This window comes from Xenopus tropicalis, chromosome 5 (assembly GCF_000004195.4).
Source record: "Xenopus tropicalis strain Nigerian chromosome 5, UCB_Xtro_10.0, whole genome shotgun sequence".
NCBI classification, from domain to species: Eukaryota; Metazoa; Chordata; class Amphibia; order Anura; family Pipidae; genus Xenopus; species Xenopus tropicalis.
Window position 1 is genome coordinate 35,414,333 of NC_030681.2, and position 19,611 is coordinate 35,433,943.

The 19,611-nt window shown below is 38.7% G+C and overlaps 1 protein-coding gene across 1 annotated transcript in view; it reads left to right on the top strand.

The window, feature by feature from the left end:
* The window catches only part of efemp1 (EGF containing fibulin extracellular matrix protein 1), a 59,459-nt gene that overhangs the window by 30,607 nt on the left and 9,241 nt on the right, over positions 1-19,611 (top strand). The window contains exons 5-8 of the mRNA XM_002936826.5: positions 10,700-10,822; positions 12,824-12,943; positions 15,873-15,989; positions 19,318-19,437. Coding sequence (XP_002936872.1) covers positions 10,700-10,822; positions 12,824-12,943; positions 15,873-15,989; positions 19,318-19,437 — 480 coding nt within the window. The remainder of the gene's footprint in view (positions 1-10,699; positions 10,823-12,823; positions 12,944-15,872; positions 15,990-19,317; positions 19,438-19,611) is intronic.

Sequence of the window (19,611 nt, forward strand, 5' to 3'; positions counted from 1 at the left end):
GTAGAGGTAGATGCATCTGAGGTGGGAGCTGGGGCAATCCTTTCTCAAAGGCACCCGATAACCAACAAAATACATCCCTGTGCTTTTTTTTCTAAAAAGTTTTTACCCGCAGAGGTAAATTACGATATAGGGAACAGGGAATTGTTGGCTGTCAAATTAGCTTTTGAGGAATGGCGCCATCTTCTAGAGGGTGCTAAGCATCTGGTGACGGTCTATACGGACCATAAAAATTTACTTTATATCGAATCTGCTAAGCGCCTGAATCCAAGACAAGCCAGGTGGGCTTTATTTTTTTCAAGGTTCAATTTTTCTCTAACTTTTAGGCCTGGTTCAAAGAATACTAAGGCAGATGCACTTTCTAGGAGTTTCAATTCTGTTTTCCCCGACTCTGGTGAGTGCACTCCCATCATTCCCAGGGAGTTAATTGTTGCAACCTTGGAGTCTGACCTCTCTTCCTTATTGTCCCCGTTACAAACTTCTGCTCCTATTGGAACTCCATTTGGTAAATGGTTTGTTCCTGAGGAGCTTAGGGAACAAGTATTAAGAGAGGTTCATGATTCTAAAATGGCAGGTCATCCAGGTGTTGTAAAAACCATTTCTTTGTTGTCCCGCCATATTTGGTGGCCATCCTTCAAGCAGGATGCTAAAACTTTTGTCAATTCCTGTCCAATTTGTCAAAGGTCTAAGTCATCTCATCAGCGGCCCCAGGGTCTGTTAAATCCCTTACCTATTCCAATGAAGCCATGGTCCCACATTTCTATGGATTTTATCGTGGAGTTACCCCCTTCTCAGGGTAAGACAGTGATTTGGGTGGTGGTTGATAGATTCAGTAAAATGGCTCATTTCATTCCTCTCCCACACCTCCCTTCTGCTAAGACCTTGGCTGATCTATTCATTACTCATATTTTTAAGTCTCATGGGTTTCCTGTGAATATTGTTTCTGACAGGGGGGTCCAGTTTGTGTCAAGATTTTGGCGTGCTTTCTGTTCCCTGGTTGGTACGGAATTGTCCTTTTCCTCTGCCTATCACCCCCAAACTAACGGTCAAACTGAAAGGGTTAATCAGTCCCTTGAACAGTATCTCAGATGCTATGTATCCGATAATCAGTCCACTTGGTCTGAATTGCTTCCCTGGGCGGAGTTCGCATATAATAATGCTACCCACTCCTCTTCAGGGAGGTCTCCTTTCTTTATTGTTTATGGTTTACACCCCAAAGCATTTTCTTTTTCTGAACCTAACTCCTCTGTACCCTCTGCCAATTCTTCTGTTTTGAAATTTTCGGAAATTTGGTCTTCAGTTCATGATTCATTGTCTGCAGCTTCCCTAGCCCAGAAAAAAGCTGCTGACAAAGCCCGTAGGGAGGCTCCCCAGTACAAGGTGGGGGATTTTGTGTGGTTATCAACCAAGAATATTAGGTTGAAGGTTCCCTCTCCCAAACTGGGTCCTAGGTTCATCGGTCCATATCCCATCAGTGCTATAGTGAACCCATCTTCTGTCCGTCTTCAGTTACCTCCTAATTTCAAAATTGCTAATACTTTTCATGTTTCTCTTCTAAAACCTGCTTCTAATTCTCGGTGTCTGTCTGCTCCTCCCCCGGTGTTGGTTGAAGGTCAGCCTGAGTACGAGATCCAGGAGTTCCTCGACTCCCGCCTGGTGAGAGGTAAACTACAATATCTTACCAGGTGGAAAGGCTTTGGTCCTGAGGAGAACTCTTGGGTCTCAGTTGATGACATCAAAGCTGATCTCCTCAGGAAGCAATTTCATTCTAGGTTTCCTGAGAAACCTGGGGGTCCAGTGGCCCCCCCTAGAGAGGGGGGTAATGTAACAAAAAATGCCTTACCGGCACGGCGGGGACGCCCGCCGCGCCGCCGTCAGCGGGGACGCCCGCCGCGCCGTCCTCCTCATGCGCCGGCTTCCTCATAGTGGGCGCGCGCGCGCGCGCTCCCGCATTTAAAGGCGCATGCGCGCTGACGTGATGACGTCAGCGCGCAATGGCGCGAATTTCAAAGATATTTAAAGGGACGTTTGTTTACATTTTGTGGCCCGTGATAGGATTCGATTCCTGGTGCCTTCCTGAGCCTTGTGCATTCTTGTTCCTGTATTTCTGATAGTATTTCTTCTGTTTTGACCCGGCCTGCTCTTGACTTTCCTGAAATCCGTAACCTGACCCCGGCTTGTACTTTTGACTCCGATTTTGCCTAAACCCGCTACTTGATTATCTGGTTGACCATTGCCTGTCTGACGATCCCTGTTTTCCGCCTGCCTCGACCCAGCCTGCCTGACGACGAACTTGTTTAAACCCTGTTTGTACCGTGATCTCGGCCTAACTAACTTTATCTACAGTCGTGCCCCTTTGCTTGCCAGAACTCCTGCCTTGTTCCTCTCGTTAAGTCCAGGTGGCATCTGAGTAGCTGAGGGCTCCTCCCGAAGCCAAAGGCGGTCACATTACTGGTGAAGCCGAGCCGAGACCAAGGAACTTGGCATTTGTTCTGGTTTAGGGTGCCGACCGTGACACAAAATTTGTACCTAGGATGTGTGTGTGATAAGTTCTTGTTAATTGCAAGCTTTGAGTCAATGAACACATATTCTATAAAAGTTAGAAAATCTTGGCTTAGAATCAATTTACTCCTTTTTACTTTGTCAAAATCTGTAATTTCCAAATATATATATATTGTTTACTGGGGTCATTTTTGGTCTTACAATCCAAATTATACTTATTTCTAGTTCAGAATTTTGACCTATATAAATCAGGGTCTCTCTTAAACTATACATATTTATGGCATTGTTGCCACTACCATTGTATTTTTGCACTACCATTCAGCTTTATTTTAGCACATATATATATTTCTATATTCATTAAGGTCATATAACATACAGAAGTAGAGTTACAGTGATACTATCCAATAAATGTTTTCCCAGCTCTCCTGGGACAGATATGGAATTTATGCAAGAGGATTCTCCAATGAGATCCCTGTGTACATTCAGCTTCTTGTTTTTTCTTGCTTCATGCAATCATTGCAGAAGGAATTAAACATATATTGTATATCACATATTTTTCCGCATTCAGCATTAATGAATATTCAATAATCCATCTAAAACAATAACTCTTCTGTTATGGTTGGCTACAGAGTAAATTCAGCAAGCCAATAAAGATGATAATAAGGGTGATATAGAAATGCAAGGTGACCCATATAGTAAAGATGATAATTTCATTGTGTTATATAAATACAAGGTGACTGATATAGTGCTGTTATGGATGATTCTCAATGGAGAATCCTTTTGCATTCGTAAATAATTTTGTTATCACTTCTGGAGAAATATAGTGCATAGATGGGAAGGTTAATGTCCCCTTAAATGTATAAGCAGAACTTCTAGTTTTCACTATAGTTTTAGCAATGGACTCTCCTTCTATGCAAACTTTATATAGAAGGCAGATTGCAGCTAGTTGGTCTTAATTCAATATGCAGATTGAATAAAGCAATCAAAAAAATTGGAACAGCCTCTCTTTCACTTTCTTTTATCCCAGAACTGCGGAATGCTGGGGGTATGCATAATAACCCATTATATACTTGAAATAGACTCTTTGGGACATGGCCTTTCTAAAAAACAGGTTTGCAGATAGAGAATGCTATAACTGTAGTAGTTTTATATACATATGGGTTCTATACACAACCCGTTATTTTAGTACTGGCAATGACCTTTTCTTGATGAAAATCATATGTGTTTGGTTTAGGGATGAACCATTATTTTAGGATCTGGCCAAACCCCAAATCATTTACAAAAGATTCAGCCGAATACTGAACTAAATCTGAAGAGTGTGGTAAAAAAACTTCAGTGTTTATATGACAAAAAGTCAAATGATTTTAAAGATTTGGATTCGGTTCACCCAGAAACATGGATTCAGATGAATCCCAGACAAATCTTGGCCAAATCCCAACCCGAATCTTGGATTTGGTGCATCCCTAGTTTGGTTGACAAATATGAATACAACTTACAGTATCTACTCAGGTTCTATGTATAAAGCCTTTATAATAAAGTAATCTATTACATCAAGCTTTTGTAATTTTTTTGTTTTTTTAAAAAGTGGCCTGCTTTGGATTCAGGGTGATAATACAGTTACTAGCCCTGAAACCAGAACAGTTTCTTGAACCTGAGGAGTTGTTCAGTGTGTGCTCTTTGTAGTAAGGCTAAAAAACACCACAAGCAGATTTTCCAGAAAGTATAGTATGTGGGAGATTCTGACTGACATTTACAGGTTATTGGGGAAACAAGAGCAAGGTTCACTCCAGGTCTGATAACACATATCAAATATAGGTGTCATTTACTATTCTGCTTTTTAAAAGCAAACATGTTGTTGGTAACTAATCGTATTGCCAAAATGTTCAGTTCACACCCATTCAATGACAATGACTGGGAATGCAATGTTTGCAATATATTTGTTTAATGTTAAATGAAACATTAACAACAATTAAGAACAATGCTGAGTGTCCTTTTTCTAGGCCCATGTGCTTAGGTTCCATCGTTTAAATCATACATGTCAAACACAAGGCCCGCGGGCCAAATCCGGCCCGCCAGGCCTTGCAATGTGGCCCGCACCGCGCTGTCATCACTGCACGCACGCGCAAAAACATACCTTCTTTGTCAGCGCCAGCGGCTCCTTCTCTCTTATGCCGCGGCAACAGGCCCTTTTATAAGGTTGCGCCCATGCGTATGACGTCACACGTCAGCGATGAGGCGCAACCTTATAGTAGTGCCTGTTGCCGCGGCATAAGAGAGAAGGAGCCGCCGACATCACTGGTCTGTATGGGGTACTTTCTGTGGGGGCTCTGTGTGTGCGGGCTGGCTACTGTCTATGGGGGGTACTGTGTATGATGAGGCAATTGGGGGTACTTATTTTTGGGGGCACTGTTTATGGGGGCAATTGGGGGTACTTTGTATGGGGGTTCAGTAAACCATTCGGCCCGCGATTTAGGCTGGATTTTAGATTTTGGCCCCTTCTCTGATTGAGTTCGACACCCCTGGTTTAAATACATGGGTTTATACATTTGTTGTACATATACCTACTCCTTACTTTTGTTAGCTTTTGTTTTGTGTTAGCCCCAAAATGTGCTTAAAACAAATTATAATAAGTGAATATATTAATTGCTTATTTTGCACGTTAACATACATGTGTTTGTTTTATATGAATGGAACCAGCCATGACTGCTTTTAGGAGGTAACCTCCCTCAGAATGAGTTATCTCTGTTGGCCAAATGTTCATGATGAAAAGTTGTGGAACAAAGTACATACATAGGAGTAGCAATGATTTATTTGGCAGAGGAATACCCACAAATATGTATTGTTTTAAAATAATTATCTGGTCATTACTATAAGTTTTAGGATGTTCATTTAGATTGAATGTTTGACTTTTGGTACATTATACCATATAAACGTTTTATAATAGTATAAAGCAGCTGCTTATGGTACATATCAGTACTCCTTCACAATGCCAAGGTAAACGCAAACATTTTCATTACGTGCTCTGGTTTCTCTCCCCATGACAGACCCTGATTTGTCAGACTGCCTAGATAAGAACAATAAAGTGAAATAAATGTTTCTAAAAAAACATGCACCTGACAATATAAAGGCCTGATTATTCCTTTAATTCTGTCACACATGGTTGTAAAAATCACACCTGGCTGCAGTAAAGCCATAGATACGGTTGTAACAAATCCAATACACAATTTTTTCGAGATTAATCTGTGTACATGGACTGAAAAAGATCTGGGATTTGCAGAAAGGAGAGGTGAAAAATGTCAGGAATTTGCTCTTAAACTAACTGCAAAAATCATTTTCACATGTTTTCTGTTGAATGTTTGTTACCTTTTGCTGGTTTTGTGCTAACCCCTTGGCTCTTTTTTCCAGCACTTTTTTAGATGAAAAATGTTAGATGATGCCAGAAATACTTAAGAATTTATACATACCACTGCGCTGTACTAGATTAAGTATAAATGCACTACAAAATGCAATAAAGGCAAACTTTTTAATCTTATTTTCTATTTCAGGCAAAATAGAACCACAACCACAAATGCTAAAGTAGGGACCCTTAAGGTTAATATTCCCCTATGGTTTTAAACACTACACTTCCTTTCTTCCATTGTTACTAGGCAGATGCCCATGTATCTATTTTGCTATTAGCATATAGCTATGATTATTGGCCCATAGGTTATGACCATTTCCTGCCCCAATTTAATATGGTGTTTGGTTAGGGGTGGATCTTCCTTCTTGGCCATCAGCAGTCGAGATGTGTGTAGGGTTGCCACCTTTGCGTGGCCATAGATCGGGCAGGGGGTGGCAACGCAATGTCAGTGGGTGTGGTGTGATGTCACAGGGGGTGGGGATGTGCCGTCACGGGGGTGGGCCTATGACATGCGGTCAGAGATTGTTCGATCACCTCGTCAGTTTTGGAGAGTCCTTCCGAAAACTGAGCTGTCGGGTCAAAACCAGAAGGATGTGCTTCAGGAAGCCTGAGATCCTCAACACCCATTAGTGTTCAGCCCTAGGGGAATCCATCACGGCTAGAGAAGTTGGGGTGCAGGGACCCTGTGGAGGTGCTGGGGTCTGGACCACTTAAGGTGGAAACCCTAAGGACATTCTTTTTCTACCCATGCTACTCTCTGCAGTGGTGCATCCTTATTCTGCTTGCTCTGCATTGAACCTGCCACTATTTGTGCTATACCCTGCATTGCGTTCTCTTGGACAATAAACTGGTTCTGTTTGAGTTTGCTGCATAAGAACTTTTGGCAGTGGGAGGTGTAGTTCACCATCACCATTTATACATATACTCTTCCACATAGCAAAGGCCCATCCTGTGGAAAGGGATTCCAATGCATCCCATGCTCTATCACTAGTTGGACATTTCTCTGATTACAGCCAAAAAGAAGTGGTGTATTTGTGCTTTGCATCAGCATAACAACAGGGACCGGGGGGCCAGACAGCGGGGTCTGCTTCCTCTATAGCCGCTCTAGTCAGCTGAAAATTTGCTTAATTTATAGTCCTGTTACTTTTGCTTTTCACAGTCCCGTGCCAGATAGCAAGGGTGCCTGAGGCAGAGCCCAGCCCTTGTATCGCCCTAGTCAACCAACGCCCCCTGCTTGTCATAAATAAGTGCAAATCCCACTCCTTTCTCAACCAAACTAGCAGCACTATTATCCTGAATCCAGCTGCACAAGAAAAAGCATCCTTTGAGTAAAAACTTTTTAAAAAATTCCAAAACCAAAGTCAACTTTACTGTTCCATTAACACCATGACCGTATACCGTATTTGTACCAAGCGGTAGTTCAAAGCTGCATCAAACCTTAAAGGAACAGTAACACCAAAAAATGAAAGTGTATAAAAGTAACTAAAACTTAATGTGCTGCTGCCCTGCACTGGTAAAAGTTGTGTGTTTACTTCAGAAAGTCTACTATAATTTATATAAATAAGCTGCTATGTAGCCATGGAGGCAGCCATTCAAAGGAGAAAAGGCACAGGCACATAGCAGATAACAGATAAAACACTATTGTATTCTACAGAACTTATCTGTTATCTGCTATGTAACCTGTGCCTTTTCTCCTTTTATCCAGCTTGAATGGCTGCCCCCGTGACTACACAGCAGCTTATTATATAAATTATAGTAGTGTTGCAAACACACCAGTTTTACCAGTGCAGGGCAACATTGCATTATATTTTTATTACTTTAAAGCTGTTTAATTTTTTTGGTGTTACTGTTCCTTTAAGGTAAGTGTTAGCACATGCCTATATCATGAAAAAAGCCATCTCCTCCAGATTAAAAATTGTACTGCAAAGTCATGCTTAGCCTATTTGTTAGATTGAAAAGCAAAGGTTTCCTTGTACAATGGAAGTTGGTTTGCCTAAACACATTCTTCTTACTTTTTGTCCACTCCACATATCTAATGGGCTGTGCATAAATCCCCATGTAACCAGTTATATACCAGTTACACCACTGGCTTCTAAAGTCTACAAATATCAGCACCTTGATAAAAACCTTTCCCCAGTTATATAGGGCCAATGGCTTAATTAATATAGGCTGCTCCTGTAAAAATCCTCTGTGTACACTTCAGTTCCTGTTCTTCATCTCCAGGGACTTTTAACATATTAGACTGTAAGCTCTACAGGGCAGGGACCTCCTTTTTACTGTGTCTCATACCACATGGTGTATTTATACTTATTTGTTTTATTTATTCATTAAATTTATTATAATACGTGTCCAGTATCTAGTAGAATAATAATGCGTGTCCTTCCTGTGTGTACTTTTGTACTTTTTTTAAGATTGTACAGGTGCGTATCCTTGTAGCGTTTTACAAATAAAGTTATACATACATATATATATCTTCAAACGCTGAACACCTAAATAGCACTATAAACACCGTGCTGCATTTTGATTACACTTAGGGCCAGATCCATTTAATTACGAATTACAAGTACGATTTGCGAATATTGGCATTAAATACGAAAATTTCTGATGTGCGTTGATTTTGCGAAAAAGTTGCGCCGTGCTTGGACAAAAATATCATGGTATGATCCTAAAGTGACAGAATTTTTATATCCGAATGATCGTAAATGGCGCAAAAACCTTTTTGACTTTGAACCTTCAGTGCATGATTTTGGAAGCCTCCCATAGGACTCTGCTGCTCCAACCTGGCCAAAGGAAAGTCACGATACCGAAGCTTGAATGAATCTGAAACTTTCGTACTCATTGCAACAAATACGATTTTGTCTCACAAATTGTCACAAAGTACGAAAAATATCGCAGAAAATACGCAAAAGTTGTAAACTTTTGAAAAAATATGAATTTTTTTGTAATTGGACCTGTAGTACTGTAATGAATGTGCCCCTTTATATTGGCAATCTAACATTGTACAGTTATTTCACAAACCTGAATGAAATTGAGATGGCTAATATCACTCTGGTAGTGATGATATTAATAAAAACCTCTGGCAGATGATTTAGGGGTTTGGAATTACAGGTCCTTTTCAAAAAATTAGCATATTGTGATAAAGTTCATTATTTTCTGTAATGTACTGATAAACATTAGACTTTCATATATTTTAGATTCATTACACACAACTGAAGTAGTTCAAGCCTTTTCTTGTTTTAATATTGATGATTGTGGCATACAGCTCATGAAAACCCAAAATTCCTATCTCAAAAAATTAGCATATTTCATCCGCCCAATAAAAGAAAAGTGTTTTTAATACAAAAAAAGTCAACCTTCAAATAATTATGTTCAGTTATGCATTCAATACTTGGTCGGGAATCCTTTTGCAGAAATGACTGCTTCAATGAAGTGTGGCATGGAGGCAATCAGCCTGTGGCACTGCTCAGGTGTTATGGAGGCCCAGGATGCTTCAATAGCGGCCTTAAGCTCATCCAGAGTGTTGGGTCTTGTGTCTCTCAACTTTCTCTTCACAATATCCCACAGATTCTCTATGGGGTTTAGGTCAGGAGAGTTGGCAGGCCAATTGAGCACAGTAATACCATGGTCAGTAAACCATTTACCAGTGGTTTTGGCACTGTAAGCAGGTGCCAGGTCATGCTGAAAAATGAAATCTTCATCTCCATAAAGCTTTTCAGCAGATGGAAGCATGAAGTGCTCCAAAATCTCCTGATAGCTAGCTGCATTGACCCTGCCCTTGATAAAACACAGTGGACCAACACCAGCAGCTGACATGGCACCCCAGACCATTACTGACTGTGGGTACTTGACACTGGACTTCCGGCATTTTGGCAATCCCTCTCCCCAGTCTTCCTCCAGACTCTGGCACCTTGATTTCCGAATGACATACTTTGGACCACTGAGCAACAGTCCAGTGCTGCTTCTCTGTAGCCCAGGTCAGGCGCTTCTGCCGCTGTTTCTGGTTCAAAAGTGGCTTGACCTGGGGAATGCAGCACCTGTAGCCCATTTCCTGCACACGCCTGTACACGGTGGCTCTGGATGTTTCTACTCCAGACTCAGTCCACTGCTTCCGCAGGTCCCCCAAGGTCAGGAATCGGTCCTTCTCCACAATCTTCCTCAGGGCCCAGTCACTTCTTCTCGTTGTGCAGCGTTTTCTGCCACACTTTTTCCTTCCCACAGACTTCCCACTGAGGTGCCTTGATACAGCACTCTGGGAACAGCCTATTCGTTCAGAAATTTCTTTTTGTGTTTTACCCTCTTGCTTGAGGGTGTCAATGATGGCCTTCTGGACAGCAGTCAGGTCGGCAGTCTTACCCATGATTGCGGTTTTGAGTAATGAACCAGGCTGGGAGTTTTTAAAAGCCTCAGGAATCTTTTGCAGGTTTTTAGAGTTAATTTGTTGATTCAGATGATTAGGTTAATAGCTCATTTAGAGAACCTTTTCATGATATGCTAATTTTTTGAGATAGGAATTTTGGGTTTTCATGAGCTGTATGCCACAATCATCAATATTAAAACAAGAAAAGGCTTGAACTACTTCAGTTGTGTGTAATGAATCTAAAATATATGAAAGTCTAATGTTTATCAGTACATTACAGAAAATAATGAACTTTATCACAATATGCTAATTTTTTGAAAAGGACCTGTATATATAATATATATAAAGAGGTGGCATATAAAACTGGACCTGAAGTCATAAATATTTTAGAATTTTCTGATATGGAACAAAATGAATAACTTCTATTATATTTTCCATAACAGACATAGATGAATGTGCTGCAGGCACCCACAATTGCAGATCTGATCAAGTATGCTCCAATCTGAGAGGTTCTTTCAGTTGCCAGTGTCCCAGAGGACTTCAAAGAAGAGGGGACCAATGTATTGGTGAGTGTGCCATTGCTGCAAAAAGAGTAAATTGTACAGAAACTAATAGCCTATTTATTAAACATTTACTCACTAAAATATTTAAATTGCAAATTATATGTAAGATGTCAGTAAGCAGTGTTGCATGGTAAGAAGGTGAATATGGAGCCCCAGGACAGACCAGCACTGGCACCAGCAGATCTTACATTCTTAGATGTTCAATTTCAAACTCTGCTGAATTAGTTTCATTAGATCAACTCACACAGTACTATTTCCAGAAATAAGAGTCCTTCAACGGAACACCCATGGCATTAATAGTATATAGTAGTATTTCAATCACAGCAGTGCTCCAAAAGTAGACACCTTAATAATAATAATGCTACTTAGCATTCTTCTGGTTGAGAAACACCATCTATTGCAGCTAATGCAGCAATAGGGTTGTTTTAATTTCCCTGGTAAAATACTTGTCTCCAGTAATTTTACTCACACTTTCTTTATTATTTTTTTAATAGTAAATTGCATTTGTCATCTACTACACTTAACCTTTTTAACCACTTAAATTTTATACAGTATTGATGTGGAAGATACAAGCCTGTTCATATCTTATCCACTGCCTCCTTTATCTTGATTCTGTGGAGGTTTTACGCAACTCATCTTTCATCCCTAATCAAAATCCCTGTATTTTGCCTCACATGAAAATTCCAGAAACTTGCAAAAACTTGCAAAATGTGGCTACTGCACAACTTTTTTGAAGCGCACAAGTTTTTTTACACGACTGCACCTCTTTTCCGCCACCGCACCCTTTTTGTCACAACCCTGCCATTTCTTAAACGACTGTTGCCGTGCCTGGGCCTTTTTTGAAGTGACTGTGAATTTTCTCGCTGCAAAATTTTGCTCTAGTTTTGCCAATGGCAAAATGCAGAATTTATTTGCTAATCCATGCCTGATAAAAAATCTGCTCATCACTACAACTAATCCCCGCCTAACTATCTATCACCACTTCATGAGTTGAGCTTTACCTCTCCTTACATCTATCAATAAAGCTTCCTTTCAGCCTCTCATCTATTTACCAATCCTTCCTTGAGCTCATGATCTCTGACAGTATGACTTTTCTGTGCCATGTCTACAGTGATGAAACCTCAAATTTAACTAATATCCCTCAACTTTTTTTATACCCATGGGTTTGTTAAAACTGCCATTAGTTTTAACAAACCCAGCATTGCCCTTGACTTATTTTTGGGTTTATTTGTATTCCATCACAAGTACAAACTCTTGACCAGTTCATTTGTTTTTACCCATGGGTTTTTGTACCCATGATAACACCCTCTCCCTTTCCCTTTTCTCTGTCTTATTTTATATCCAAATATAAAACATAGTTATCTGTAGTTAAATTTTACAGTATTGTACTTACAACAACTATAGATACTGTACTGTATACACAATACACAACTTTAAAAGAAAACAACAAATGTATTATACAGTAAGATTTATCATAATTCACATTTTCAAGGTTTTTTAAACGTGGAAATATTTAAAAAAAACATCAAATCTCAAGTATGCGCTGATTTTAGAAAACCCTCAGAACTCAGAAACTTAATCACAAAAATTTGAAGAAACAACTCGTATACTGTGAAATCACATTCTGCCCTACTCTTTCAATGAGTCAAGTGTGGAATTAATCTCAAATACCCTAATATCTAATTGTATCTAATACATATATATTTACAGTATATATTACAATTATGTTACCAATTCTGTTAAAAATGAGAAGCACTCTATTATCTAAACTGGCATAGAGTTTAAGTGAATTAAAATGGCTCTTCTGTACTTTGCAACTTGTTTGCTTTTGAGTAGGTAAATTTTATGGTGAAAGTGCTAGAAAGTGCTTGATAGGCCACTGATTTGGCAAGGTGACTAAAGAGTTATAATAGTGATTACATGTTATATTTTACAAAACTTGCCATGACATCAGATTTGTTTTGCACAGCAACTGCATTTGATTCTATTTTCCTGCTTAAACAGACATTGATGAGTGTGCATTATCGTCATATTGTCATCATCTTTGTGTTAACACATTTGGTTCATACTATTGCCAGTGTAATCCTGGGTTTCAGCTTTCAGCCAACAACTATAGCTGCACAGGTGAGTATAAATATATTTACATTTAAATATGCATAGTTTTTGGAAAGAAATGTCAGTGCACAAAGAATACATTATGTATGACCGTTTATTTTTTTACAAGGAGAAATATTTAAAAACCTGAAAAACATATTTAGCTATAAAATATATGCTTGTTTTAATTACAATTAGATGCATAACGTATCTACAGATAATACAACTAGAGTGGTCTAGTCTGATCATTTCTTTTTGAATATTAGTATATATGTATACTGTGCGAACAACTGCATACAAATAATCTAAAAAAGTGTTTGTTTCAAGCAACCCCATGAAATCCAGTTAATCTAAATATTTTGTGGCTGTAAAGAAATTCTTGCAGTCTGCAAGTGTAATTGCTAACCAGCATTGCAGCATCTTGATTTCCTAAATCAATTGTCATACAACTCTAGTTAGTGTTGGCAGTATAGCATAGATTGAAGATACTCTATATTTGGTACTTGTAAGGTAGAAAATTAGATTGCCAGTGCATAGATAATCTTCCTACATAATGGACTCCTGCTAACAAAACAGTTACAACAAAGGGGAAAGAAGGGGTTGTATACTGGTAATCTATTAGTCTACATCACTAGGACCAACTATGGAGCAGCTTTTGTTTCCCTGCTTGGCCCATAGATTTGTTGTGATCAAAACAATAGGCAGAAATTATGTTCAGAACATTCCCAAATTACTGAGCATGGGGGTATACTGCCCCTTTTAAATGTCCCTCTCATATACAAGTTGGTTTATTATAATAAAATTCCAAAGTTAACAAAATAGTTCTACAGTATAGTTGGGTTGAAACAGAACTCCGTCAAATGAAACCCAAGTGCACCTACTTATACAAACCAACTGATACACATTTATAAATATAAACTATATATACCAAAAGCTATACCAACTAAGTAACTGTAGATATTAGTATCACAATAGCCTTGGATACTATGCTTGTTTAAAAAATCATCCAGGCCCCTCTTAAAGGCATTAACAGAATCTGCCATTACCACATCTCTAGGAAGGGCATTCCCCAACCTCACTGCCCTCACCGTGAAGGATCACCTACGCTGCTTCAAATGAAAGTTCTATTCCTCTAATCTAAAGGGGTGACCTCTGGTGCATTGATTTTTTTTCTATGGGAAATAAGATACCCCTGCCATTTCGCTACAATGTCCTTTAATATACTTGTAATCATATCCTCTCACCAGGGTCTATTCTACAGAGAAAACAACTGCAACCTTGACTGTCAATCCTTATAGTTCAAATCCTGCATCTCTTTTGCTAGTTTAGTTGCACATCTCGCATTGCATTCTCTCCAGCTCATTAATATTCTTATTAGGGACTCCCAAAACTGCACTGCATACTCAAGGTGAGGCCTTACCAGGGACCTATAAAGAGGCAAAATTATGTTTTTATTCCTCTAGTTACTGCCCTTTTTTATACAAGACAGCACTTTATTTGCTTTAGCCACTGAATGAATCTGTCTAGAGCTTGTTATCCACAAAAATCCCCAGATACTTTTTAACACACTGCCTTTTAGGGCTCTGGCACACGGGGAGATTAGTCGCCCACGACAAATCTCCCTTGTCACGGGTAACTAATCTCCCCGAACTACCATCCCACCGGCGAACATGTAAGGATGGTACACGCTGCGCAGGCGATTTCACCAAATCGCTGAAGTTGCCTCGCGAGGCATTTTCGCCGATTTGCCGAAATCGCGCCGCTGCGTGTGCCATCCCACCGGCGACTTACATGTTCGCCGGTGGGATGGCAACTGACGGCTCTCTGATGGCAACTCGGGGAGATTAGTCGCCCGCAAACAGGGAGATTTGTCGCGGGCGACTAATCTCCCCATGTGCCAGAGCCCTTAGTGTATAACTTGCATTTATGTTATTTCTACCAAAGTGCATAAACTTGCAACATTGATCAATTCAATATTATCAGTAAAACTAGAGACAGTACTTACAATGCCAATCTCCAGGTCATAAAGAAACAAGATAAAAAGCAAAGGACCAAGGACAGACCCCTGCAGTACTCCACTAACTCCACTGGTTCAAGAAAATGCTCCATTTACAACCACTTCTTGTAATTTTTCCTTCAGCCAATTGTCTATCCTAGTACAAATATTATGCTCTGACCATTATTCCTTAATGTAACCAGTAAACTTGTGTGTTACTGAATCAAAGGCTTTATCAAAGTCTAAGTTGATCACATTCACAGTCATCCGAGAATCTAGTTCCAGCTCAACTGACAAGATCTATTGGGTATTAAACCATGCTGGCACAAACTCATAATATTGTTATGTTCAGCGTATTTAGGTATCCCTTTTTACAGATTCCAAAAGCTTTCCTACCACTGATATCAAACTAATAGGCCTATAGATCTAGTTCTCCACATGTTTCTGTACTCTAAAAATATTTAAAAAATGGTATATTCAGAATATTAAGTAGCCTGAAAAGGGGCTCAACACCATTTTAAGTATTTATATGCCATAATTTGGCTAGCCTTAATCAAAAATACTTTTGCTCACATTAATTTAATTTCACTTTCCGTGCCAGATGACCCATTATATCAGGTTCCCAAGATCAGAAGATATTTAATTTATAGTAAAAGTAAAATAAACATTATTCTTTTATTTCTACATTATGTTATCAATCATAACATATTGTGAATAACTTGTTCCAAAAGATCATGATCTTTGCAAAGTGAGATATTACACCGAACACATTAGCGCAACATATGCCTGAGAACTGCAGATTACCATGACAAACAGCTTTTGTTTCTGTTACTCGCTGCATGCTGAGAACCAAATGTCAGGAATCCAACAAGCACAGAATTCAAGAATTTAACAAATCTATTGGCCCAGCTATAGTGATTCCTAAAAGTTATCAGGAACTTAACTATTTAACATTTCTTTCAGATATCGATGAGTGCGCTAGTAGTCCATGTGCGCAGGAATGTTATAACATGGTTGGATCATACTTCTGCCAATGTAACGCCGGATATGAGTTGAGCAGAGATAGAGTTAATTGTGAAGGTAAGATGATTAAGCATAAAATGTTTCAAAATTCAGTTTAAATTAAACTTAAAATCATCAGTTATATATTCTAGGTCATCTTAAAAGGCATAGTTGCAATTACTACAGTATATACAGTAAGTATCAGTATCTGCCTCCAGTTACGAGCGGATCTTAACCCGATATCCCCACCTACGGGTGGGCGATATCGGGTAGCAAGGGACTTTAAAAAAAAATAATCCGATCGTTTGGCCCTGGGGCCAAATGATCGGATTACATTTGAGCTTATGGGGCAGTCGGTTTGGGGACCGCATCAACGAGCCGATGCGGTCCCTGATCCGACCGGATTTTCTAACCTGGCCGATCGAGATCTGCCCAATTTCAGGCCAGATATCGGTCGGCCAGGCAGCTCTGTTCTGCCCATACACGGGCCGATTAGCTGCCGAATCAGTCCAAGGGACCGATATCGGCAGCTATACTCGGCCCTTGTATGGGGACCTTTAGATTAGCTAGTTTATACTCCAGTTTGCCTATTCACTGTTACAGTTAGAAGATGGTTTCTTAGCTTGAATAGAAGATAAACCCTGCTATAAAAAAGTTGTCTCTTATTACAGTTTTATATAATGAAGACTTACTTAAATTGTTAAGACCAGCACCCCATAAATATTATACACTTAGGGAGTTATTAGTCAACATTTGTATTTTTTCCCATGATTTTGCACTAAAAATCAGGAATTTGAATAATTGTTTAAAAAACACAAATTTCTGATATTCATTAAGCAAAAATTCTAATGTAGCATCTGAAAGCTTTCAAAGACATCTAGAAATTAGTGGGAGCTGCTTAGGCAAAAGTAAAACAAAACACATTATACAATTACAAATTTTGATAGATAGGCCTCATGGTAATAAGTCAACAAACTATGGCAACCATGAATCCAGTATATAAAGGACAAACAACATTATGAATATTGTGATAGAACAACATGATGATGAACAACATAATTATCAACACTATTTCCTAGCAGCCAACCCTTACCAGAAGAGCAGCTAATGTATTCTTTACTATTTTTATTGTCTCATCTTTAGTGATGAGCAAATCTGTCCTGTTTCACTTTGCTGAAAAATTCAAGAATCTTTGAAAAGATTTGCAAAACATCAAAAATGAAGCATGTCAAAAAAAAACAATGCACGGGACAATCAAAAAATTGATGTGCACAGCAAAAAACTGACGCACGTGACCTTTTTTTGCCACACGCAACAATTTTTTTTACACTAGCCAGTGAATTTTAACAGCTGTTTCACACAAAAAATCCGCCAATGGCGAAACACGCAATTTTGCAGCGAATCCATGCTTGGCGAATAATTTCGCTCATCCCCACTCATCTTTGCTTTTAGCTAAAAGCAAAGTACATTTTTAGGGAAGCCAAAATTTGGGCTATGCCTATTCTATTGGTGTCAAAAATTGATGTAATCTGAGGTTCATCTGGTGGTAGTACTCTGTTGCTCTCCATAGTTACACAATATTTTATTAAAGCAATATTGCCTATATTACATACAATCTAAATGTTAAGTACAATTTTTAAATTTGTGCATGTGTCACAGATTGTGTCACTTACAGCTAATATTGGCTTCAGTTTATGTTGCTTTGGATTTTTGGCATATTAGGTCAATATCTAGACCTGGTATTTCTAAATAATAAATCTAAAAGCTACACTATATAAAATGCCTATCTAATCCATTATTGGCTGCTTTATATCTGATACCATAATTATCATAATAGTTTTTTTTTATACATATGCAATGATAACTAAAACAAAGTTTATTAAGGTAACCAATTTACAAAACTTCTGGAAGCTTTTGGAATGTCAAATAAAGGTTAAACTTGCTAGTCCTGTAAGATTTATTTGCTTTTGAGCGATTGAAAGTGACTTTTCTTTGCACAAATGCGATTCTTATTGTGCATGAAAGGAGTACGTTTGACAGAATTAGATATTTTATTTAAAGTGTAAATATTTTCATAGTCTCGGCAAATGTTGTTAAATCACCCAATTTAGTGTTCAACTGAAGAGGCATTTTAGCTTACAGAGCATATGTTCAGGGAATATACAGCATTTGATTTAGAGAAAACATGACATTTAAAAGGCTTAAAGTAATTGTGGTGGCTAAAGAATAACAATACATCATTTATCTGGTGAAAAACATGTTCCCAAAGGTTTGATATACTGCATTTTCTTATTTTTGAGACATAATATTCTTAGTATTGTGTTATATTTCTGTGCAGTTTACAAACAACCATCTCGACAATCATTACAATGAATTATTTTCAAAATAAACTATGATGAACTAACCCTCTACACAAAAAGAATGATAATCCAATGGGCTATAAAAGTAGGGTTCTGTTGGCTTAAGAATCAAAGGGCCACTAGGTGGACAAGGCCCCCATCCTGCTTCCACAGGCTTCCATGGTTGATACTTAATGATCATAACACTACTCTGGACAAGTTGGACATCACTGGCTCAGATTATAATAGGCTGACTTTACACAGGTTCTTAATTACCATGAATGCATGAGGTATTTTGGATTTGTAGGGTTCTCCTGCTCTACTGGATGTTTTCCCATCTTATAACACAATAATCATAGACTTTGTTAAGGCCAACTTCACACTGGATAACTCCAAATGTGGTTTAACACCCAGGAGCAAGGAACATACATAGGGTTGAAAAAAGAGTTCAACCCTCAACTGACCTATCTATACACTCACATCCATAAACCATATACACCAACATCAATACTAACTGTAGATATTAGTATCACAATAGCCTTATATTATGCTTGTTCAAGAAATCATTCAAGCTCTCATTAAGGCATTAACAAAATCAGCCATAACAACATCACTCGGAAGGGCATTCCCCAACCTCACTGCCCTCACCATGAAAAACCACTTACACTTTAAATGAAAGTTCTGTTCCTCTAATCTAAATGGGTGGCCTCTGGTGTGCTGATCCTTTTTATGGGAAAAAAGAACAACCCTTTTCTTTCTATAATCTCCGCTTCCTCCCTACCTGTACATGTACAGAGTACATAAGCGAGTTTTATCAGTGGAAATTGTTGACTGGATATCTTCCATGAAACCTATCACAGAACCTGGAACTAGTGGTCAATTCACTAAGATGTTAGTTTTATTTCTTTCCTATACTTCTCCCCTCTCTTTGAATATAATTTTCGTCAACAGCCTGGTTTCCAGATTTTCTTTTTTTTTTGCTAACTGTAGATCAAAAAAATCTGCTTTAACAAGTATGACAATTAAACATTACTCTAAATTGTATTGTATTGTGTCTTATTTTACAGATATTGATGAATGCAGAACATCTAGTTATTTGTGCCAATATCAATGTGTCAATGAACCAGGAAGGTTTTCCTGCATATGTCCAGAAGGCTATCAACTTGCTGGAACTCGAACATGTCAAGGTTTGATTGATCACCTAATAATGGTGTTGTATTGCTTCAGATAATGAAATATGTAAAATTTGACTTTGGTAATCTACAGTACTGATTTATTACATTTTGCCCAAGCTAAGACTGAGATACAACTTGAGATGCGGCTTTCCAAATCACACATACCTTATGTTTTCAGTTCCATTA